The sequence below is a fragment of the Oncorhynchus kisutch genome, linkage group LG14 (assembly GCF_002021735.2).
Source record: "Oncorhynchus kisutch isolate 150728-3 linkage group LG14, Okis_V2, whole genome shotgun sequence".
Taxonomy (NCBI): Eukaryota; Metazoa; Chordata; class Actinopteri; order Salmoniformes; family Salmonidae; genus Oncorhynchus; species Oncorhynchus kisutch.
The window spans coordinates 71,328,758-71,353,246 of record NC_034187.2 but is presented as its reverse complement, the minus strand read 5'-3'; the positions used below and the strand labels follow the sequence as shown (position 1 = coordinate 71,353,246).

General features: G+C 43.1%; 1 protein-coding gene across 1 annotated transcript in view; it reads left to right on the top strand.

Moving 5' to 3' along the window:
* The window catches only part of LOC109904662 (gamma-aminobutyric acid type B receptor subunit 2-like), a 350,185-nt gene extending 337,408 nt beyond the window's left edge, over positions 1–12,777 (top strand). The window contains exon 19 of the mRNA XM_031788884.1: positions 5,142–12,777. Coding sequence (XP_031644744.1) covers positions 5,142–5,307 — 166 coding nt within the window. The 3' untranslated portion in view covers positions 5,308–12,777. The remainder of the gene's footprint in view (positions 1–5,141) is intronic.
* Positions 12,778–24,489: the final 11,712 nt, after the last annotated feature.

Here is a 24,489-nt window from a genome sequence, read left to right as displayed (position 1 = left end):
GAGAGAGAGATGAAGAGAGAGAGAGAGAAGAGCGAGAGGAAGAGAGAGAGAGAAGAGAGAGCTTATGTATGTAACCAATGATTTACGGCTAGGATTGGAAGCAGCACTGGCAGCAGGGCCTGAAAATAGACAGGAGACACTGAGCTATTCCCACTCCACATTAATGTTTGATCACATGGAGGGAGAGATAGAGAGAGGGTGGAGGGAAGAGCGAAGGAGAGAGAGGGTGGAGGGAAGAGTGAGGGAGAGAGAGAGAGGGTGGAGGGAAGAGCGAGGGAGAGAGAGAGAGAGGGTGGAGGGAAGAGCGAGGGAGAGAGAGAGAGAGGGTGGAGGGGAAAGCGAGGGAGAGGGAGGAGGTGAAGAGCGAGGGAGAGAGAAACAAAAATAGAACTGTTTGGCTATAATGACCATCGTTATGTTTGGAGGAAAAAGGGGGATACTTGCAAGCCGAAGAACATCATCCCAACCGTGAAGCACGGGGGTGGTAGCATCATGTTGTGGGGGTGCTTGCTCCAGGAGGGACTGGTACACTTCACAAAATAGATGGCATCAGGAGGAGGAAAATTACGTGGATATATTGAAGCAACATCTCAAGACATCAGTCGGGAACTTAAAGCTTGGTCGCAAATGAGTCTTCCAAATGGACAATGACCCCAAGCATACTTCCAGAATTGTGGCAAAATGGTTTAAGGACAACAAAGTCAAGGTATTGGAGTGGCCATCACAAAGCCCTGACCTCAATCCTATAGAACATTTGTGGGCAGAACTGAAAAAGCGTTTGCCGGCAAGGAGGCCTAAAAACCTGACACAGTTACACCAGCTCTGTCAGGAGGAATGGGCCAAAATTCACCCAACTTATTGTGGGAAGCTTGTGGAAGGCTACCCAAAGTGTTTGACCCAAGTTAAACAATTTAAAGGAAATTCTACCAAATACTAATTTAGTGTATGTAAACTTCTGACCCACTGGGAATGTGATGAAATAAATCAAATCTGAAATAAATAATTCTCTCTACTATTATTCTGACATTTCACATTCTTAAAATAAAGTGGTGATCCTAACTGACCTAAGACAGGGAATTTTTACTAAGATTAAATGTCAGGAATTGTGAAAAACTGAGTTAAATGTATTTGGCTAAGGTATATGTAAACTTCCGACTTCAACTGTATATCTTTACATAACTGGCATTTGTTTACGCAATTGGCTTGAAAAGCGATGGCTTTAGCAGGGAGGTGAGATGTGAGCTTTCACACCAAGCGGAAGCATGAAATGTTATTTTTTTCAGATGATCGATCCCCAAAGCCTGAAGAGCTATGGTTTATGGGTCAGTGGAGAGGAGAGGAGAAGAGGTTAGAGAAAAGGGGAGGAAATGGAAGGGGAGGAGAGGAGAAGAGAAGAAAGGGGAGGAGAGGAGGGGAGTAGAGGAGAGGAAAGGAGAGGGGAGGAGTGGAGTGGAGGGGAGGGGAAAGGGGAGGGGAGATGAGAAGAGGTTAGAGGAAAGGGGAGGAAATGGAAGGTGAGGAGAGGAGAAGAGAAGAAAGGGGAGGGGAGGAGGGGAGTAGAGGAGAGGAAAGGAGAGGGGAGGAGTGGAGGGGAGGGGAGAGGAAAGGAGAGGAGATGTAGTGTAGGGGAGAGCAGGGACAAAAGTAAAATGGGATGAAATGAACTGCCCATTTTCACAGATAACACAAAGGCTAGAATGACGTAGTGATGTCATCACATTCCATAAAAACAGACCAGTCTGACCATGTTTCGCCAAGTTATAAACAAAAAATGGTTTTGAGCAATGTACTATAAGAACAAAAAAAACAGACCCAGTAATGTTTTTTGGTTGTAGAGTTGTGCTTTGTCAAAGACAGTACAGCATGAAGATTGAACTAAAAGCTAAGCTAAAACTGCTTCTCCAATAGAAATCCCTGATCACACTTGTAAACGATGTCATGTTATCTGGTCTAACGGTCGTCTGGCAATGAACTGCGTCTGTGCAGGCCGTCAAATCAAAGGCACTCCTTTAATATAAAGTTGTTTTTGACGAAAATGAAAATGTGTCACTTTCACAAAATTGGAGTACGTAAGACATTGGCTCAAATCTAGGTTGTGCCTTTAGATTAAGAAAAAGCTTTAAAGGAAGAATTTTTCACTTCTCTCATTAACTTCTCAAACCCCAAACCCTGGCCTGGTCTGTTTAGTCTGTTTGGAAAGGTACACACCTGTCAAAGGAATTATCCGTAGAGCTCCGAGACAGGATTGTGTTGAGGCACAGATCTCTGGAAAGGTACCAATAAAAATTATGTAGCATCGAAGGTCCCCAAGAGCACAGTGGCCTCCATCATTCTTAAATGGAAGAAATTTGGAAACACCAAGACTCTTCCTGAGCTGGCTGCCTGGCCAAACTGAGCAATCAGGGGAGAGGGGCCTTGGTCAGGGAGGTGACCAAGAACCCGATGGTCACTCTGACAGAGCTCCTCTGTGGAGATGGGAGAACCTTCCAGAAGGACAACCATCTCTGCAGCACCCCACCAATCAGGCCTTTATGGTAGAGTGGCCAGATGGCAGCCACATGACAGCCCGCTTGGAGATTGCCAAAAGGCACCTAAAGACTCTCAGACCATGAGAAACAAGATTCTCTGGTCTGATGAATCCAAGATTGAACTCTTTGGCCTGAATGCCAAGCGTCACGTCTGGAGGAAACATGGCACCATGCCTACGGTGAAGCATGGTGGTGGCAGCATCATGCTGTGGGGATGTTATTCAGCGTCACAGACTAAGAGAATAGTCAGGATCGAGGAAAAGATGAATGGAGCAAAGTACAGAGAGATCCTTGAAGAAAACCTGCTCCAGAGTGCTCAGGATCTCAGACTGGGGCGAAGGTTCACCTTCCAACAGGACAGCGACCCTAAGCACACAGCCAAGATAACGCAGGAGTGGCTTCGGGACAAGTCTCTGAATGTCTTTTGAGTGGTCCAGCCAGAGCTAAACCTGACAGAGCTTGAGAGGCTCTGCAGAGAAGAATGGGAGAAACTCCCCAAATACAGGTGTGCCAAGCTTGTAGTGTCATCCCCAAGAAGACTCGAGGCTGTAATTGCTGCCAAAGGTGTTTCAACACAGTACTGAGTAAAGGGTCTGAATAGTTTTTTATTTTTAATACATTTTCTAAAATTTCCACAAAAAAACAGTTTTTGCTTTTTCATTAAATAACCATTTTAGAATAAGGCTAAAACATAACAAAATGTGGAAAAAGTCAAGGGGTCTGAATACTTTCTGATTACACTGTAGGTTTCATGTATCATGCTAGCTAGCTAGTCTTGGGTGTTAGCCTGGGAAAAGTTACAGGAGAGATGGGTGGGGTGAAAGTAACGCAATGTAAACTGATGACCTGGAATAAAATATAACTTAAAGCACAGCCCATTGTCTCCTCTAGTTCATATTGCTTTTATAATGTTCGCAAAATATCAACAATGGGCTGAATGTTTGAAAATTATACATGACATGAGAGAATTATGCCTTAATTGACCTGATGGATCAGCTTCTCACATAAGATTTTATCAACAGTTCAGTGGTTAAAAATATATATCTTTCTGATTCTGGTGGTCAATTACCTTATGTCAAGCCATGGAAATGTGATAAGCATGATGAGATTTCCATTTGTGAAGAGAATGAAGGGGTTTATTCTATCAAACACAAGTAAGGCACATGACAAGGACAGCTGGAGCTAAGCATGAGTAGGGTACGAATAGGGCTAAGCATGAATACTCATCGTAAATAGTGAAAATGATCTCCTACTACATTCCTATTAAAGTGAGATTTTATTCAGATTAATATTGTAAGGCAAAATGATTATTCAAATTGACACAAACATGAAATGATGTCTGATAGTACATTGGTTGAACGTAATGAGCATTACAAACCAGAAGAGACAAAACATGGAGATAAGACAGATAGTGTGCACATCTCACCAGCTGTTACTTCCATCCCAAGGCTGTGTTACTCCCGCCCCGCCTGCAGGTACAAAAGTAACGTTACACTAGTTCTGTTCTCGGCCTATTTCATTTCAACTCATTTACCCTAGAAATGAAACTACCGTTGCTAATGGTAGAGGACCTGTATAAGTTGTGTGTCATAACATTTGGTGTCTCCAGCTCTATCGATATCTGAGTAATTAGGGAAAAAACTAAAAGTGTTACTTTCATCCCAGTTCTCTCCTATGGCCAGTGATGCTTGAGGGGGGATTGGGGTGAGAAGAAGACCCCCACTCCTGATGTGTTACTGTGGGGGGTGGTGGTGGAGAGGGGTGTGAAGGGACCAGGAAGTCTCTTTGACTGTGAGTGGTAATGCCAATGAGAAGTGAGAAGTCACTGGCCGTGTTGGAATACCCATACTAGGGTACTAAATTGTGTTGAGTGCAGTGGATTGGGTTGAGAGCTTCCAGTTCCTCAGATTCCAAATCACTAAGAAATTAAAATGGTCCACACACACACACGTCCAGTCGTGAAGAAGGTGCAACAGCCCCTCTTTCCCCTCAGGAGGTTGAAAAGGTTTGGCATGGGCCCTCATTGCACATACTGTATATTTATACTGACTACACACACACACAATCACATGCAAACATCATATATGATGCTGCAACTCTCTTCACCATATATCCTGATACCTAGTGACCTTACCCCTATACATATCTAACTCTATCGATCCAGTATGCCTGCACTTTGTAAATACACTACTGGAACTGAGTCTGTATGCTTACTTACTTTATCTTGTTCTTCTTATTTTTATATCTTGTGTGTTTTTGTTCTACCATGTTATTTTTAGTACTACATTGATATTGATTACTGCATCATTGTTGGAGTTAGAGCTTTAAAAAAGTGTACATAAAGCCAATTTCAATTATTGAGAGTAAAACAGCACATACAGAAGCTGTCTGGATTTAAATAGTTATTTTACTTGTACTGTGCTGTATGTACAGTCTGTATGCAGTGTAGCACCACAGAGATTTAGAAATACATATACATTTCCCACTTTGACAGCACACTGTGGAAAAATAATCATAAACCTTTATATAGGTGAATATAATGATGTTTAATTATGCTTAACATGCAATGTCACTCATCACCACGTCTCTCTCTCTTTCTCTCTCCGTCCACAGCATACAGCGCAGGCTGTCGTTGCAGCTACCCATCCTGCACCATGCCTACCTACCCTCCATAGGGGGGGTGGACGCCAGCTGTAGCAGCCCCAACCCCAGCCCTGGCTCCAGCCCGCGGCACAGACACATGCCACCGTCCTACCGGGTCATGGTCTCAGGCCTGTGAGCATCAGTTTCCCCTGGCGCTACCAAGAAAGACATCCGTGTAAAAAACAACAAGCAGACTGTGACTGAGGTCATCAGCGATAGTGGAATAATATGTGTGTTGGACCAGGGAGGGGAAAGTTTTATCCACTCTTCATGCCTCAGTCTCTAGACCCCCTCACTAGAACCATGGGTCGGGGAAAGGGCACAGAGGACCTTACAAACGATGACACGAACCGCAGCTACAACCCCCCCCCCCCCCCCCCCGGCAGCAGGGGACCAGACCTGACCTGACCAGTAGCGTATCTGCTTCAGAAGGTTTTATGTTGTTGTTTTTTTCCTTTTGCCATACACTTGACTATGTGTGAACTTGTCAAAACTTGAGTATTTCGCTACTTCAATGCCTAGAAGGTGTTAGGTGTTACAATAGGAACAAAGGAGTTCCAGATCGGACTGACGTAGGATTCATCAAAATTCACCGTTGTGAACAAACATGTAAATATCATACTGACTTTGACTTACCGTAAGCTTTGATTGAGTATGCTGTGAATTAACATATGGGGGATGGGGGGGCGGGTCTGTATCAGCGTAAGTCCTGAAAAACTCATATAATAACTTAAAAACTGGCATCCTACAAAGCAAAATGTAAGACAAATTGGTTTGTGTAATATTACTGCATCATTGTAGTATGTTAATTATGTTAAATGGATTGGCCATTGGCAAGAAGTAAGGCACCAGCGGCCAATTCTTTTAACTTTCACACAGCTTATTTTCCACTTTGCTAAATTTGCACCCTTTGTTTTTCTTAAAGATTATACTATCCCGTTTCGTAGGTCTTTAATGTGTTTCAACTACCATAGTTTAATTTGTCTCCAAACAAGCATGACATGCTACAGTACAGGTTAATGCCATTCTGGGCTTAGAGGGCAACAGAACCAAACAGAATAGATTTCCAGGAACTAATAGTAATGTGACTCTATGTACATAAACACAAACAAATAGTCACCTACACAAACACAGAAAGATACACACCTTTAGGTAAAGTACTCACCGTATCCTAGTGGTGTTAGGTGTCCTGACAAGGCTTTGCCAAAGATCAGTCTGAAGACCAGCAAGCTTCCATTACAACGGGTTGGTCTTCGCCCCACCAGTGTAAATGGTCCAGAAACTGTCATGTCACTCTATGTAGGGAGTGGGGACCACCCAACGCAGCAGCCAGAGCTCTGTTACCTCACTGTTGTGAGGCTGAAGGAGAGGCTTTGTAATGACCATATGTTTCATAAGTCAATGAAATAGGTGCATGGTCAGGCAGCATCAAAAGTGGTGCAAAACTGAGATTAAAAACTCGGGAAGAAGTTCTGTTGACAAGAAATATATGCAGATAGTGAAGAGTGACAAGGAAGTGTGTTTGTCAGTTAGGTTCCATTGGTAGTTTCGAAACAGTGAAATTAAGTTTTAAGTTGTTTCAATCAGTAAATCTGAATTTCAATAACCAAAATGGCAAGTGGAAGATGTATGTGAACCCTATACAGGAGACCCCAGCACTGTCAGTCAACGAAACAATGGCACCACAGACTGGGAGAGAAGCATCTGTATATCGTGGCAGGTCTACTATACAGTGATGTTGTGAAAAATCACCTGCCACTTAGCAACAGTGGAACATAACTCATGGTTGCTTTTAAAATGTTTTTCTGTGTAGTCGGCCCAAAGGTAATTTATTGTTGTAAAAAGGGCCGTAGACATAGCTAGCTAACGTTATTTTATTTGTACAACTGTTGTCACAAAAAAAACACAAAAGTGGACAAAATCCATGAATAAGCTACGTATCATCATTAGAAGTCTAAATAGATTTGTTTCAGCATATATTTCACCATTGGTGTCTTGGTTAAAAGACGTTTGTTGAGCACTGTGCCTGTAGTTGTATCCTGTAGCCTGCAGGAGCCACAGTATACAGCTGTTCCAGTAGGTAGTGCTGGTGGTGGGGGCTGGGCAAACTAAACTAAACAAGCATCTGTAACCCATCTGTAAATTGTACAAGCTGTCATGATTTCTCTCATTCAACGCTCCAACACCTGGGACATACAGTACAGTGTGGGATAGATAGATCACTTGGGGACAATTCCACTCCAGGGAGTGGGCTGCTCTGTGAGCTGGACCTGGCATCTGAACACTGATGAAGTCTGTCAGCCACCGCGAAGAAGAAACCCATTGGAGGACGAGCGATGGGTAGGGGAGGAGCAGGTCTGTTATTGGACACATGTATATGTAACTCCTGTCTGAGCACCTCCCCCTAGCCTGGAGCCAATTGGGGCTAAGGAAACCCTGTCCAGAGCAGCAACACAGCAGCACAGACCTTCCATGAAGCCAAAAGGTTTCTTTCTCCTCCATAAGTGAGACACTGGGTCTGGTTGTTCATTCAGAAAAAAACACATTTTATATATTACATTATATGTGATTCTGTAAAGTTTGCTGATACCCTGATGGTGTCGATGTACGTATGGAATATTTGGTATTTGGCTTTCTCAAGATGGCATGAAATAAAATGTATATTCACATAAGAGTAACCTCTGTTTTTGCAACTGTCATGACAAATTCACTCTGTTGTTTCTTCTCACTCCAAGTCAGTTTTTTAGAAAATGTTGTATTTCTTTTTTACTTTGCTTTTAATTCTGCAAACCTGTTGTTCCGCAGACTGATCACAATCTTCAAGAGTACATCATCAAACAGTCAATGTCAAAGCCACAATTCTGTGAGAAATCCCCCCCCTATACAATATAATGTAAATGACATGCAGCATTACACTTGCTGCAAGATGCTGAGTGCCATACAAATGTACAACACTTAATAGCTTTGGCTAGCTATATCAGAACGAACCTATAGAACGGTCAATAACATATATATTTTTTAAATCCTTTCCCGGCACCTGTGTCCCTTTTTTTGTGTTATTACAAAATGCCAAATGCTGGTTATCAGGTATTGTTACTTTGCTTTGCGATGTGCCCTAATTTTCTATTATTAATTTTTTTAAATTCTCAACATCTACAAAGTTATTCAAATGCAATGTTGGTAATGAAAGGGCTCATAATAACTCGTAATACACTGCTTATTTATGCTAATGTTCTGTATTCCTCAGTTCTTCTGTTTCTTTCAGTTTAAAGGTGAAAGCACATATACAGTACCAATCACACATACTCATGAAAGGGGTTTTCTTTATTTTTACTATTTTCTACATGGTAAAATAATAGTGGAGACATCAAAACTATGAAATAGCACATATGGAATCATGTAGTAACCAAAAAAGTGTTAAACAAATGAAAATATATTTTAGATCTTAGATTCTTCAATGTAGCCACCCTTTGCCTTGATGACAGCTTTGCACAATCTTGGCATTCTCTCAACCAGCTTCATCTGGAATGCTTTTCCAACAGTCTTGAAGGAGTTCCGACATATGCTGAGCACTTGTTGGCCACCTCAATTGGGGTGAGGTCGGGTGATTGTGTAGGCCAGGTCATCTGATGCAGCACTCCATCACTCTCCTCCTTGGTCAAATAGCCCTTACACAGCCTGGAGATGTGTTGGGTCATTGTCCTGTTGAAAAACAAATGATAGTCCAACAACGCAAACCAGGTTGGATGGCGTATCGCTGCAGAATGCTGTGGCAGCCATGCTAGTTAAGTGTGCCTTGAATTCTAAATAAATCACTGACAGTGTCATCAGCAAAGCACCCCCACACCATCACACCTCCTCCTACATGGTTCACGGAGGAAACCACACATGCAGAGACCATCCGTTCACCTACTCTGTGTCTCACAAAGGCACTGTGGTTGGAACCAAAAATCTGAAATTGGGATTCATCAGACCAAAGTACAGATTTCCACAGGTCTAATGTCCATTCATCGTGTTTCTTGGCTTAAGCAAGTCTCTTCTTCTTATTGGTGTCCTTTAGTAGTGGTTTCTTTACAGCAATTCAACCATGAAAGCCTGATTCACACAATTGAGGTGTGTCTGTTACTTGAACTCTGTGAAGCATTTATTTGGGCTGAAATTTCTGAGGCTGGTAACTCGAACTTATCCTCTGCAGCAGACGTAACTCTGGGTCTTCCTTTCTGTGGCGGTCTTCATGAGAGCCAGTTTCATCCCAGCACTTGATGGTTTTTGCGAATGCACTTTCAAAGTTCTTGAAATGTTCCAGATTGACTGACCTTCATGTCATAAAGTAATGATGGACTGTCATTTCTCGTTGCTTATTTAAGCTGTTTTTGCCATAATATGGACTTGGTCTTTTACCAAATAGGGCTATCTTCTGCATACCACGACCTTCCTTTTCAAGGCACACCTGTTAATTTAAATGCATTCCAGTTGACTACCTCATGAAACTGGTTGAGAGAATGCCAAGAGTGTGCAAAGCTGTCATCAAGGCAAAGGGTGGCTACTTTGAAAAATCTCAAATCTCAAATATTATATTTTTGGGTTACCTCATGATTCCATATGTGTTATTTCATAGTTTGAATGTTTTCACTATTATACTACAATGTAGAAAATAGTAAAAATAAAGAAAAGCCCTTGAAATGAGTAGGTGTGTCCCAACTTTTGACTGGTACTATATATATATATTCATATATTTGTATATATTGTCATTAGGGTTTCTGGAAAATCTATATGTCCCAAAATATAAGAATATGATAAATATATATAAAATGATTCATTCTGTGACTGTTTTTGTCAATTTCATATGTGGTATACCATACAAACATTCTAGAATTTAAGTTCAATAAAAGATATTAACCTTATTTTAAATGCTAAATATATGTATGAGAGGGGCAATAACTTGTTTTCTTATTCCAGAAAGATAGAGAACTATATATACAAATCTTTATGTTCAGAAAAAATCTTGACGTTCACAACACCCACGATGATACTTGGAACTCAATGGAAACCTTTTTATTTACAGTATCTGTAACTATGTTATGTACAGTTGAGATAGATATGAAAACTTGTATAAAATAAGTATTACACTGGAACACAAGAACATTTTGGAACCATCGGTTGTTATCGGGGGTTTTGAACAGCCTTCTTCTTTAATAGTCTGAATGTTATGGACAGCCTTTACTTTTCACATCATCGTTAAATAAAGTGAGACTGAAAATAAATCCATAAAATGTTTGTTTTGATCTATTAAAAATGGAAAATAGGTTCAAGAACTTCAGAGATTGTGTCATTGTGCCCATATTCAAAGACCTATTGATGTACTGTTGTCTAAACTTAGGCTACTGCTCTTTACATTTAGCTTTTCAAGAACATGGAAGTGAAGTAATGCACAGTGTATGTTTTTGTTATTTGGGATTTAGAGCTTAGTTATCTTCATTTTAACAGCAATTAAAACAACTGTTTTTTTTATGTTTTATGCATAGCCGCACGAAGTAGGGGTGCTGAGGATGCTGCAGCACCCCCTGAAAAATCAGAATGAGGTATGAGGTTGAAGTTGGAATAATACTGTGAAATGTATGTTAATGTCCTTTTAGTATAAGAGATGTTTGAAAAGACCGCCTGAAATGTCAGCCTGTTTTGGTGGGATGGAGTTGAGGCAGTAAATTTGATAATAGACCAAAAAGAAAAAGATCCAAACCTCTCTGCCAGCTAGTTTTCAGTTATTCCATACCCATTCAGACCACTCACAGACAGTCCAAGCAAAATTCTTGCTTGAGAAATTGCTCTTTGCTAAGAAGCTATTTTTGTTTAATTTTTTAACCATTTTAATTGTAAGGTGGTTCATTGTTAACCAGAAATGATTTCATATTGAGATAAAAGTCTGCATTGAACCTTTAAGAATTCATGAGCTACTTTGTTTCTTCACATCAGAACCCTTCTAGGAGGAGTCCAAATTAATGCATGACCACAAAGAATGGAGTGCAATTATTTACAGATCTTCCTGAACACTTCCGGAGGTAGTCCGGGACGAATTGATTGGTTGGATGAATGGTCAGTGGGCAGAGCTTAGTGGCAGGTTAGTGGAAGGAGTTTACAGGTGGGAGTCAAATAAATCAAATGCTTGCAGGGAGCCACGGGTTATGACACAGTGTGTCAATTTATTAAGAGGTAAATGGAAGACAGTCCTTGAAAGCCTCCTTTTGGCGAGGAAGCACAAGTGTATCCTACCGAAGTCCTTCGCGGAAGAGTTTTGAAATCTGCCACATCCCCATTGAATCAGCTATTGTTTTCTCGAAGGACAAAAGCATGCAAACATTTAAAAATGATATGCTACTAATCCTTTTATCTATAAAATATATTGCACAACCAGCTAAATTTGTTTTAGGAGGGAGGAGAGAGGACACAGGAGCTGAGCAAACCTAATTGAGAAAAGGCCAAGGTTGCCAGTTCGAATCCTGATACAGCTTTTTTTGCCCAACTTTACCCAACATACTTAACTGATATTTCTAATCTTCTGACATTCTGAATGACTAATTTACTGAACAGCTTTATAAATGTGAAAAAAAACTAGTTTGGTGCCCTCCCCTTTGCTGACGTAGTGGACTAGGCACTGGGATAGGAACCAGAAGGTCACAGGTGCCAATCTTGCCAATGCCCTTTCTCAAAAAAGGTATATTTACATTTCTGGAGTTCGATGTCAGACCAGTCATTCTTGCTTTAAATTGCGAGTCTAGATAAACTATTTTAACATTTTAATACACAGGGCAATAAATATAAAACACCATGTAAAAGAACACGCTGTTATTTTAGATTCTGAAATCAATTTCAAATGACACATTAGGAATGTGACCAAAATAGCTTTTACCATGAGGAACATTGTCAATATTCTGCCGTTTCTCTCTCAGGCTGATACAGAGAGACTCATCCATGCTTTTATTACAAGCAGTCTTGACTACTGTAATGCTCTCCTGTATGGTCTACCCAAGAAAGCCATTGGTCAACTGAAAAACATACAGAATGCTGCAGCACGGGTACTGACCAAGACCAGACAGAGAGCACACATTACACCGGTTTTACGGTTTCTGACCTGGCTGCCTGTGAGTTGTAGAATTTTCAGATTATTCTATTGGTTTTTAAATCAATCCACGATTGTGCACCCCAATACATGTCAGATATGCTTTTAAGTTATGTACCCAGTAGGTCCCTCAGGTCCTCTGGCACTGACCTTTTAACAATCCCAAAGCCTAGGGCCAAGAGGCATGGAGAGGCAGTCTTTAATTACTATGACCCCAGCCTTTGGAATAGTCTGCCAAAGAACCTGAGGGTAAACAGATCTTAAAACACCTTTTTAGCTTTGATTTTCCCTAGTGTGCTTTTTAGCTTTGATTTTCCCTAGTGTGCTTTTTAGCTGTTCAGTTTTTATTGTTATTATTTTGTTTTTTTATCCTCTTATGTTTGTTGTGTAGTTAAAATTGTCATTGTTTATATACGTTTTTTTCCTGTAAAGCACATTGTGTTGCATTCCATGTCTGAAATGTGCTGTATAAATAAAGCTTGATTTGATAACTAGCCTTCATGTGGGGGTAAAATGAAATCGTGCCAGGTTGCAGCATATGAGCTCAGCTGTCTACAATCAGCACATATTACACAGAGAGCCAGAAAGGCTAATACATTAGTAATGAAAAGCCCAGTATGTAGAGGATGATAAATAATACAACTGTCAAGGCCCAGCAGCAAACAGGGTGTAAGGAATGTGTGTCGAGTCCTCGTGTCAGAGGAAGAGAGGCCTTTCCATAATGCTCTCAAATATTTACATTGTCAGTTCTAGACAGAGGGCTCAGAGGCCCAGACCAGTCGCCTATGGGAGGTATGGCAGAGGCTACAGCAAGGCAACCTCATGGGCTACTGTACTGTACCTATGGACCACTGTAGACTTCAAGCTGCTCGCTCCGACCTCAGATCTCAAAGCCTATTTTTTCCAAGCTGTTTAAAGGCACAGTCAACTTAGTGTATGTAAACTTCTGACCCACTGCAATTGTGATACAGTGAATTATAAGTGAAATATTCTGTAAACAATCGTTGGACAAATGACTTGTGTCATGCACAATGTAGATGTCCTAACCGACTTGCCAAAACCTTAGTTTGTTAACACTACATTTGTGGAGTGGTTGAAAAACGAGTTTTAATGACTCCAACCTAAGTGTATTTAAACTTCCGACTTCAACTGTATATCCCACAAGGGCAAGGGGCCCCCAGATTGAAAAATGTCTCCATATACATGCTGTGTGATTAGAGAGAGTTACAGGCTACACTTACACTCTGCTGTGACTAAATTGATGTTCAACACGTAATCATGGCTCACTCTGCTGCGTGTACAGTAAATCCTAACCATGTCTGTGTCCCTAATGGTGCCCTATTCCCTAAACAGTGCACTACTTTTGACCAGGGTCCATTTGTTTCCTCTGGTTCTGTCCCTGAGAATTTCACCCTATTCTACCCTAGTACACTGCTGTATCAAGCATAAGAGAAGTTACAGGGTATCTACTGAGTATCAGTAGTATATTTCAAGTAAATTGTATAGTATATCAATATCAAGAGTATGCTATTACATTTTGCTACAGTGTGATGAAAGATACCAAAGTCATGCAGTTGCATTGTCATTGGGGTCATCTGGTTCTAACACACAGGAATCAATCTATGGTTACAAAAGGAGCTTCATTCAGATAAGTTACTTTTTTTACATTAAAAGTATCAGTACTGTGTCATATTTTCTAAGGACATGAAGAGACAGCAATACGTCAGAAAGAAATAACATATGGTAATGAAAGAAACAGAGGACTTTCAAATATGATTTGACTGAGCCCTAACAAATGAATACGTTTCAACATAAAAGTATGAAACGGTGAGTCTAATACCCCTTGTCCAAGACCTTAAGAGTACAGAAGATGATGACTGCAGGGTCAAAAAGACAGCCCTGTAGTCTCAGTCAGCAGTGTCAGGATGCTACTATCTAATGGTGTCAATGTCCCAGAGAAAACTCTAGCTACACAGCCAGTCTGTTGATGTTGAAGATTTTGACAGTGGTCTGCCCCGGCGCTGGCCAGCTGCACGCAGGAACTGTCTGCTGCTGTGACCCTGCCTTCGCCCTCTAGCCCGCCCCCCTGGCCGGCCTGGCCCGCCCTCGGCCTCCAGCGCAGCCTCTTCACTGTCAACGCGTGACTCTGACTGGAGGGGGGAAGCATTGTCAAGGAAACAAGACAAAGAGTGACGACATAGTGCAGTACAGCAGTGTGTTGTTCTGTCTCTCTCAAGCAGACTGTATGTAAAGGACATGGTTAGGCACAAGGAAATACTGTGCATTCGGAAAGAATTCAGACACCTTCACTTTTCCACATTTTGTAATGTTACAGCCTTATTCTAAAATGGATTAAATAGTTTTTCCCCTCATCAATCTACACACAATACCCCATAATGACAAAGCAAAAAAAGGTTTCTAGAATGTTTTATATTTTTTAAATACTCAAATATCACATTTACATAAGTATTCAGACCCTTAACTCAGTACTTTGTTGAAGCACCTTTGGCAGTGATTATAGCCACGAGTCTTCTTGGGTATGACGCTACAAATTTGGCACACCTGTATTTGAGGAGTTTCTCCCATTCTTCTCAGCTGATCCTCTCAAGCTCTGTCAGGTTGGATGGGGAGCAGCGCTGCACAGCTATTTTCAAGACTCTCCAGAGATTTTTGAACAGGTTCAAGCCCGGGCTCTGGCTGGGCCACTCCAGGTCATTCAGAGACTTGAACCTTCACCCCAGGTTTTCATCAAGGATCTCTCTGTACCTTGCTCCATTCATCTTTTCCTCGATCCTGACTAGTCTGCCAATCTGTGCTGCTGAAAAACATCCCCACAACATGATGCTGCCACCACGATGCTTCACCGTGGGGATGGTGCCAGGTTTCCTCCAGACGTGACACAAAGAGTTCAATCTTGGTTTCATCAAACCAGAGAATCTTGTTTCTCATGGTCTGAGAGTCTTTAGGTGCCTTTTGGCAAACTTCAAGCTGGCTGTCATGTGCCCTTTACTGAGGAGTGGCTTCCATCTGGCCACTCTACCATAAAGGCCTGATTGGCGGAGTGCTGCAGAGATGGTTGTCCTTCTGGAAGGTTCTCCCATATCCGCAGAGGAACTCTGGAGCTCTGTCAGAGTGATCATCTGGTTCTTGGTCACCACCCTGGCCAAGGCCCTTCTCCCCCAATTGATCAGTTTGGTACCCTTCCCCAGATCTGTCCCTCGGCACAATCCTGTCTCAGAGATATACGGACAATTCCTTTGATGTCATGGCTTGGTATTTGCTCTGACATGCTCTGTCAACTGTGGGACCTTATATAGACAGGTGTGTGCCTTTCAAATCATGTCCAATCAATCAAGTTGTAGAAGCATCTCAAGGATGATCAATGGAAACAGGATGCACCGTTCAATTTCGAGTCTCATAGCAAAGGGTCTGAACACTTACGTAAATACGTTTTTTCTGTATTTATTTTTTATAAATTTGCAAAAAGTCTAAATTACAAAAAATACGAAATACTGTATAAAAACTGAGGGGGAATAGACTTTCTCATATACAATGTCAACATGTTTATTTTGAGCTACACCATGTTGTGTTCTGCAGGAGTAGAGGAATAATCCAAAGCAGGTACCGTACCTGTTTGGCCCTGTCCGGGGGTATCATCGGATGGGGCAACAGTGTCTCCTGACCCCTCCAGTCTCAGCCTCCAGTATTTATACTGCAATAGTTTATGTGTCGGGGGTTAGGGTCAGTTTGTTATATCTGGAGTATTTATCCTGTCTTATCCGGTGTGATCTTCCTCTGTAACTAGCCAACAAGCTAGCTAGCAAAGCTAAAGAGATTGACAACAGGTTAGTATAACTCTAAATAGCATTTATGAAGCCAGCAAACACATTCCTCACACGCTAGGAACATATTTCCACCAACATTTAAAAAGGTGCTTCTCGCTCCCTGGAGATTTGTCGGCAAAGTGCTGATGATGTAGCCTACTGTATGAACTTTTGGTAGCCTGATTCCGTCCAGACTGAAATCCGTACACAATGAGTCCCTTCACAGGAGTGTCAAGCCTAAAAGGAATAGGGTGCCATTTGGGACGCAGACTACGAATAACAGCATTGTACTACTTCTTCTTTATCATTGTGACCTTTACTTACTGAGGAGCTCATTTGTAACTAAGAACCGTTAAAGGCTGAATCATGACTTGCAATTAGCACATCATTAAATGTAATGTGAATCTTGTATTGATGTCAAAGGAGTCTTAAGCTAGAGTTCAGGGCCTGTATCACAAAGGGTCTTAGAGTAGGAGTGCTGATCTAGGTTCAGAACCCCCCTCTTATTCATTATGATTTAAAAGGCAAGACTGATCCTTGCTTTGTGAACACACGCCGAGACCTAAGTGAACAGACGTTGAAGTCCGGAGAATACAAGCTACCGCTGCTAATAACACTAAGGTTTTTCTGGTGTAGAATATTTACCTACTTGTCTCAACTTGATGTCACAAAGTACTTGTTGTCTGTGTAGTTCCACCAGCCACCCCTCTAGAAACACACTGTTGTCTGTGTAGTTCCAGCAGCCACCCTTCTAGAGACACACTGTTATCTGTGTAGTTCCAGCAGCCACCACTCTAGAAACACACTGCTGTCTGTGTAGTTCCAGCAGCCACCCCACTAGAGAGACACTGTTGTCTGTGTAGTGCCAGCAGCAACCGCTCTAGAGACACACTTCTGTCTGTGTAGTTCCAGCAGCCACCCCTCTAGAGACACACTGCTGTCTGTATAGTTCCAGCAGCCACCCCACAAGAGAGACACTGCTGTCTGTGTGGTTCCTGCAGCCACCCCTCTAGAGAGACTCTGCTGTCTGTGTAGTTCCAGCAGCCACCCCTCTAGAAACACACTATTGTCTGTGTAGTTCCAGCAGCCACCCCTCTAAAGCCACACTGTTGTCTGTGTAGTTCCAACAGCCACCCCTCTAGAAACACACTGCTGTCTGTGTAGTTCCAGCAGCCACCCCACTAGAGAGACACTGTTGTCTGTGTAGTTCCAGCAGCAACCGCTCTAGAGACACACTGCTGTCTGTGTAGTTCCAGCAGCCACCCCTCTAGAGACACACTGCTGTCTGTATAGTTCCAGCAGCCACCCCTCTAGAGACACACTGTTGTCTGTGTAGTTCCAGCAGCCACCCTTCTAGAAACACACTGTTGTCTGTGTAGTTCCAGCAGCCACCCCTCTAGAAACACACTATTGTCTGTGTAGTTCCAGCAGCCACCACTCTAGAGAGACACTGTTGTCTGTGTAGTTCCAGCAGCCACCCCTCTAGAGACACTGTTGTCTGTGTAGTTCCAGCAGCCACCACTCTAGAGAGACACTTTTGTCTGTGTAGTTCCAGCAGCCACACTTCTAGAGACACTGTTGTCTGTGTAGTTCCAGCAGCCACCCCTCTAGAGACACTGTTGTCTGTGTAGTTCCAGCAGCCACCCCTCTAGAAACACACTGTTGTCTGTGTAGTTCCAGCAGCCACCACTCTAGAGAGACACTGTTGTCTGTGTAGTTCCAGCAGCCACCCCTCTAGAGACACTGTTGTCTGTGTAGTTCCAGCAGCCACCACTCTAGAGAGACACTTTTGTCTGTGTAGTTCCAGCAGCCACACTTCTAGAGACACCTTTGTCTGTGTAGTTCCAGCAGCCACCCCTCTAGAGAGACACTGCTGTCTGTGTAGTTCCAGCAGCCACCACTCTAGAGAGACACTGCTGTCTGTGTAGTTCCAGCAGCCACCCCTCTAGAGAGACACTGATGTCTGTATAGTTCCAGCAACCACCCCTCTAGAGAGACACTGCTGTCTGTATAGTTCCAGCAGCCACCCCTCTAGAGAGACACTGCTGTCTGTATAGTTCCAGCAGCCACCCCTCTAGAGAGACACTGCTGTCTGTATAGTTCCAGCAGCCACCACTCTAGAGAGACACTGTTGTCTGTATAGTTCCAGCAGCCACCACTCTAGAGAAACACTGCTGTCTGTGTAGTTCCAGCAGCCACCACTCTAGAGAGACACTGCTGTCTGTATAGTTCCAGCAGCCACCACTCTAGAGAGACACTGCTGTCTGTGTAGTTCCAGCAGCCAGCCACAGTATTGTTTTCACATTATTGCACATACACAGACAGCATAAGGCTGGTTCTGTCGCTCTGTATGTCTGTCTGTCTATATCGCACACACACACACACACAGATACACGCTGTTTGGAACTCTCTGTCTTCTCTCTACTTCCAACTCCAGCCACTCTCCTTCCCTGTCCTGGCAGGGGCGGCTTTGCTTACCAGTCCCCCGACTGGCAAGTCTGGACTTGAGCAGAGAGACAGAGAGAGAGACCGACAGAGCAAGCGAGGGAGGGTTGGGACAGACAGAGCGAGGAAGAGAGGGAAAGCAAGGAAGGGAGGGAAAGAGAGGGGGGGAGAACGTCCACATCAGGTTGATAAAGATTTGTGAGCGTGTGACAAGGGAGGACAGGGAGCGTTGGGAAAGTAGGGCGTTTGATCACACCTGACACTCTCTAAACTCCCCTGGTCTGGGAGGACACTGCTAAGCTAGTGTGAGTGTGTGTGAGTGTGTGTGTGTGTGTGCATGCGTGCGTGCGTGTTAGCCTGTGAGTAATTCATGGCTCAACTGGAATAGACTGCCAGTCCACCGGGCACAGGGGAAACCACCGAGGCTCAGGTAAAGAAAAACAGTCGCACCGCCGGTTTGGGCCATGTCACTGGTGATTTACCTGACTGGGTTAAAATGGGGATTGAAGACGTTGGTTGTATCGTCCTAGAGGAACACATCAGTCTTAAAATATGTGGTGGTTCAGCTCATTTTGCTATTGTGTTTGTTGTGTTCTCCTGTACTAGCCTTTCTGAGTATTTAAGTCTCTTTACAGGGTCATTGATACCACTTGATAGTAAGATGGCGCCAGAGCAGAAGGCAGACGTTTTACCGATTGTGTTTTTTTGTTAGTTTACCTGCGTTGTTTGTAACTTCTTTTTTTTACTATTTTTGTCCATAATGTTGCCGCTATCGTCTCTTATGACCGAAAATAACTTCTAGACATCAGGACTGCAATTACTCACCACGGACGAGCAGAATCCTTTTTCTTCTTTCATGACTCTAACGAGCCCGAGGTGGAGGATATACAGCTCCCTCGGGAACAGGCCCCGAACCCAGTTATCTACGTGAAGAGGAGGCGAAGAAAGAGAGGCCGGAGGGCAGGCTGCCTTCTGAGGAGTCGGAAGCAATCAAATAAACCCCCACTCCCCTCAATTCTGCTAGCAAACATGCAATCTTTGGGCAATAAAATGGACGAGTTATTGGGAAGGTTAAACGACGACAATGTCAACATACAGCTAGCTGGTTATACGATGTACCAGCGGCATCTGGTAAAACAAGGGGCGGCGGTCTATGTATTTTTGTAAACAACAGCCGGTGCACGATATCTAAGGAAGTCTCACGCTATTGCTTGCCTGAGGTAGAGTTTCTCATGATAAGCTGCAGACCACATATCTACCGAGAGAGTTTTCATCTATATTCCTTGTAGCTGTTTACATACCACCACAGTAAGAGGCTGGCACTAAGGTAGCATTGAATGAGCTGTATTCCGCCATAAGCAAACAAGAAAACGCTCACCCAGAGGCGGTGTTCCTAGTAGCCAGGGACTTTAATGCAGGGAAACTTAAATCAGTTTTACCAGATTTCTATCAGCATGTTAAATGTGCAACCAGAGGGAAAATAACTCTGGACTACCTATACTCCACACACAGAGATACATACAAAGCTCTCCCTCGACCCTCCATTTGGCAAATCTGACCATAATTCCATCCTCCTGATTCCTGCTTACAAGCAAAAATTAAAGCAGGAACCACCAGTGACTAGATCAATAAAAAAAGTGGTCAGATGAAGCAGATGCTAAACTACAGCACTGTTTTGCTGGAATATGTTCTGGGATTCCTCCAAAGACATTGAGGAGTACACCACATCTGTCATTGGCTTCATCAATAAGTGCATCGATGACATCTTCCCACAGTGACCATACGTACGTACATACCCCAACCAGAAGCCATGGATTACAGGCAGCATCCGCACTGAGCTAAAGACTAGAGCTGCCACTTTCAAGGAGCGGGACTCTAATCCGGAAGCTTATAAGATATCCTACTAACCCATCCGACAAAACATCAAACAGGCAAAGCGTCAATACAGGACTACATCGAGTCGTACTACACTGGCTCTGATGCTCGTTGGATGTGGCAGGGCCTGCAAACCATTACAGACTACAAAGAGAAGCACAGCTGAGAGCGACACAAGCCTACCGGACGAACTAAACTACTTCTATGCTCGCTTCGAGGCAAATAACACTGAAACAGGCATGAGAGCACCAGCTGTACCGGAAGACTGTGTGATCACGCTCTCTGCAGCCGTGAGTAAGACCTGTAGAGAGGTCAACATTCACAAGGCCACAGGGCCAGATGGATTACCAGGACGTGTACTGCGAACACGCACTGACCAACTAGCAAGTGTCTTCACTGACATTTTCAACCTCTCCCTGTCCGAGTCTGTAATACCCACGTTTTAAGCAGACCACCATAGGGCCTGTGCCCAAGAACACTAAGGTAACCTGCCTAAATGACTACCGACCTGAAGCACTCACGTCCGTAGCCATGAAGTGCTTTGAAAGTCTGGTTATGGCTCACATCAACACCATCATCCCAGAAACCCAAGACCTACTCCAATGTGCATACCGTCCCAACAGATCCACAGTCTCTATTGCACTTCACACTGCCCTTTCCCACCTGGACAAAAGGAACACATAAACAAAGAAATATTCCTTTTTCAGGACCCTGTCTTTCAAAGATAATTCGTAAAAATCCAAATAACTTCACAGATCTTCATTGTAAAGGGTTTAAACACTATTTTCCATGCCTGTTCAATATACCATAAACAATCAATGAACATGCACCTGTGGAACGGTCGTTAAGACACTAACAGCTGTCGTGTCTTTGGCATCATTAAAGTGAAGTCTGTTATTTTATCAAATCAATTCTCTGTAATTATTATTACGCGATTAAACTATTCATGTAAATGTAATTAACTAGGAAGTCGGGGCACCAAGGAAAAAGTTATAATTTTCCTAATATAACTTTTCAGATATTTTAATATCTGCTCAATTGGTCTTCTAATTAATGAATTATTCTTTACCTCACATTAGTCTCATTCCAAATGTCGCAAATGGTTGGTTATCTGCAGGAACCCAGTCTTTGCTATGAATCATCCATACATCAATTGTCTCAATCATTTATTTACTTACATACAAAATAATCACAACTAACTAACTAAATGCATAAGAAACAAACAAACAGTAGGTATGGTTACAAGGGAATGATAGGGGATGTTCCCTAGTGGGCTAAACAGGTATGGCGGCTTGGTAGACAAAGGGAATGAGAAGGGCGCGATAGACAAAAGACACTACACAGTTGATAATTATAATAATTGAAATACTAATCCTTTGCACATGAATGCTCACTCATTCGGGAATAATTGCAATCAATGTATATATTTATGCTCAGTGTGTCGTCGTGATCTCTGTTGGAATCGTCTTTTTCTGTTGGAAAGTTCATCCGAGATTCTCTTTGCGTCCCTGGAGTCTTTGGTAGAATGGATACTTCAGAGTAACATTCAGAAATGTTCTTATAGAATAGATGTTCGGCGGTTGTCGGTCTTCGCATTCAATGGTACATAATTCCTAGCTGCAGACTAGTACACTGAGGCCTGCACTCTGGAGCGGCAGCGTAGCCTAGTGGTTAGAGCGTTGGACTAGTAACCGGAAGGTTGCGAGTTCAAACCCCCGAGCTGACAAGGTACAAATCTTTCGTTCTGCCCCTGAACAGGCAGTTGACCCATTGTTCCCAGGCCGTCATTGAAAATAAGAATATGTCCTTAACTGACTTGCCTGGTTAAATAAAGGTAAAAAATTTAAAAAATGACTATCAAAGATTTGCTCTTATTCTGTCGGTATCGATAATCTCAGAGTTTAATCATGTGGTATGGTTAATAATTCAGCAACCGAGGAATGCATGGTCAAACCTTAGCCCTCTCAGTAATCGAGGTGCGCTTGGTCTGAAGGGACTTCCTCCAGGTGGGGGTTATATTCGTAACAGTAGAAAGGGGCTGTCCCATGACGCCAGATCAATGTCTGTGCTCATGTGGCGGGCCAATGATTTAGTTAAACTTTAAAGGGAATTGGATTCTCTTTCATTTAACAGTTTAAAATCACATTACATAATTTCACAAATAGTTTCATCTTTACTCATTCATTTTAAACAATAATTAGATGCAAATCTCCTAACGGAGAGTCATGTATAAACAGAGTTATGGTAATGTGGCTGTATTGTCTCTCATGAGGTCACAAACCTTAGACAAAATGGACCGGTCATAGCTGGATTCTCCACCGACCGTTTCCACATTCTACAAAAAATTGCTCATTTTTCAAGTTCTGTGATGTAGAAGAAGTTCCTTTGTTCTACTGTGAAACCCTCTCTGACTATACTGCCTGGCCATGAGGAGTCTCCTCTAGGAATTTACGACTTAAGATAACAGAGCCTGGGTGAAGGGGGTAGAGAGAGGTGGTGAGAGGTGGTGAGAGAGAGAGAGAGTTGGTGCTTCCTATATCGAAATAGGGCCACGTCATGACCCAGCTTACAGATGGTAGGCAATTAAGGTCACAGTTATGAAAACTTAGGACACTAAAGGGGCCTTTCTACTGACTCTGAAAAACACCAAAAGAAAGATGCCCAGGGTCCCTGTGTCACGGTCGTCCTCTTCATCTGAAGAGGAGAGGCGAGAAGGATCGGAGGACCAAAATGCGGCGTGATATCTGTTCATCATGAATTTTAATAAAGAAAACACTGAACACTGAAACACTATACAAAAACAATAAACAAAATAACAACCGTGAAGCTAATGCGAGCTGCGCTGAGACAAGCCATCAACATAGACAATCACCCATAAAACAAACAGTGCAACCCAGGCTACCTAAGTATGATTCTCAATCAGAGACAACTAATGACACCTGCCTCTGATTGAGAACCATACTAGGCCGAAACATAGAAATCCCAAATCATAGAAAATCAAACATAGACTGCCCACCCAACTCACGCCCTGATCATACTAAATAAATACAAAACAAAGGAAATAAAGGTCAGAACGTGACACCCTGCTCATATGCGTGTACGTGCCTTAGGAATTCTGCAAGGAGGCATGAGGACTGCAGATGTGGCCAGGGCAATGCATTGCAATCGTAAATGCATCGTAAAACAGCGCTACAAGGAGACAGGACGGACAGCTGATTGTCCTCGCAGTGACATACCACGTGTAACAACACCTGCACAGGATCGGTACATCCGAACATCATACCTGTGGGACAGGTACAGGATGGCAACAACAACCTCTCAAGTTACACCAGAAACGCACAATCCCTCCATCAGTGATCAGACTGTCCGCAATAGGCTGAGAGAGGCTGGACTGAGGGCTTATAGGCCTGTTGTAAGGCAGGTCCTCACCAGACATCACCGGCAACAATGTCGCCTATGGGCACAAACCCACCGTCGTTGGACCAGCCAGGACTGGCAAAAAGTGTTGTTCACTGACGAGTCACAATTTTGTCTCACTAGGGGTGATGGTCGGATTTGCGTTTATCGTTGCAGGAGTGCGCGTTACACTGAGGCCTGCACTCTGGAGCGGGATCGATTTGGAGTTGGAGGGTCCGTCATGGTCTGGGGCGGTGTGTCACAGCATCATCGGACTGAGCTTGTTGTCATTGCAGGCAATCTCAACGCTGTGCGTTACAGGGAAGACATCCTCCTCCCTCATGTGGTACCCTTCCTGCAGGCTCATCCTGACATGACCCTCCAGCGTGACAATGCCACCAGCCATATTGCTCGTTCTGTGCGTGATTTCCTGCAAGACATGAATGTCAGTCTTCTGCCATGGCCAGCGAAGAGCCCGGATCTCAATCCCATTGAGCACATCTGGGACCTGTTGGATCGGAGGGTGAGGGCTAGGGTCATTCCCCCTAGAGATGTTAGGGAACTGCAGGTACCTTGGTGGAAGAGTGGGGTAACATCTCAAAGTAAGAACTGGCAAATCTGGTGCAGTACATGAGGAGGAGATGCACTGCAGTACTTAATG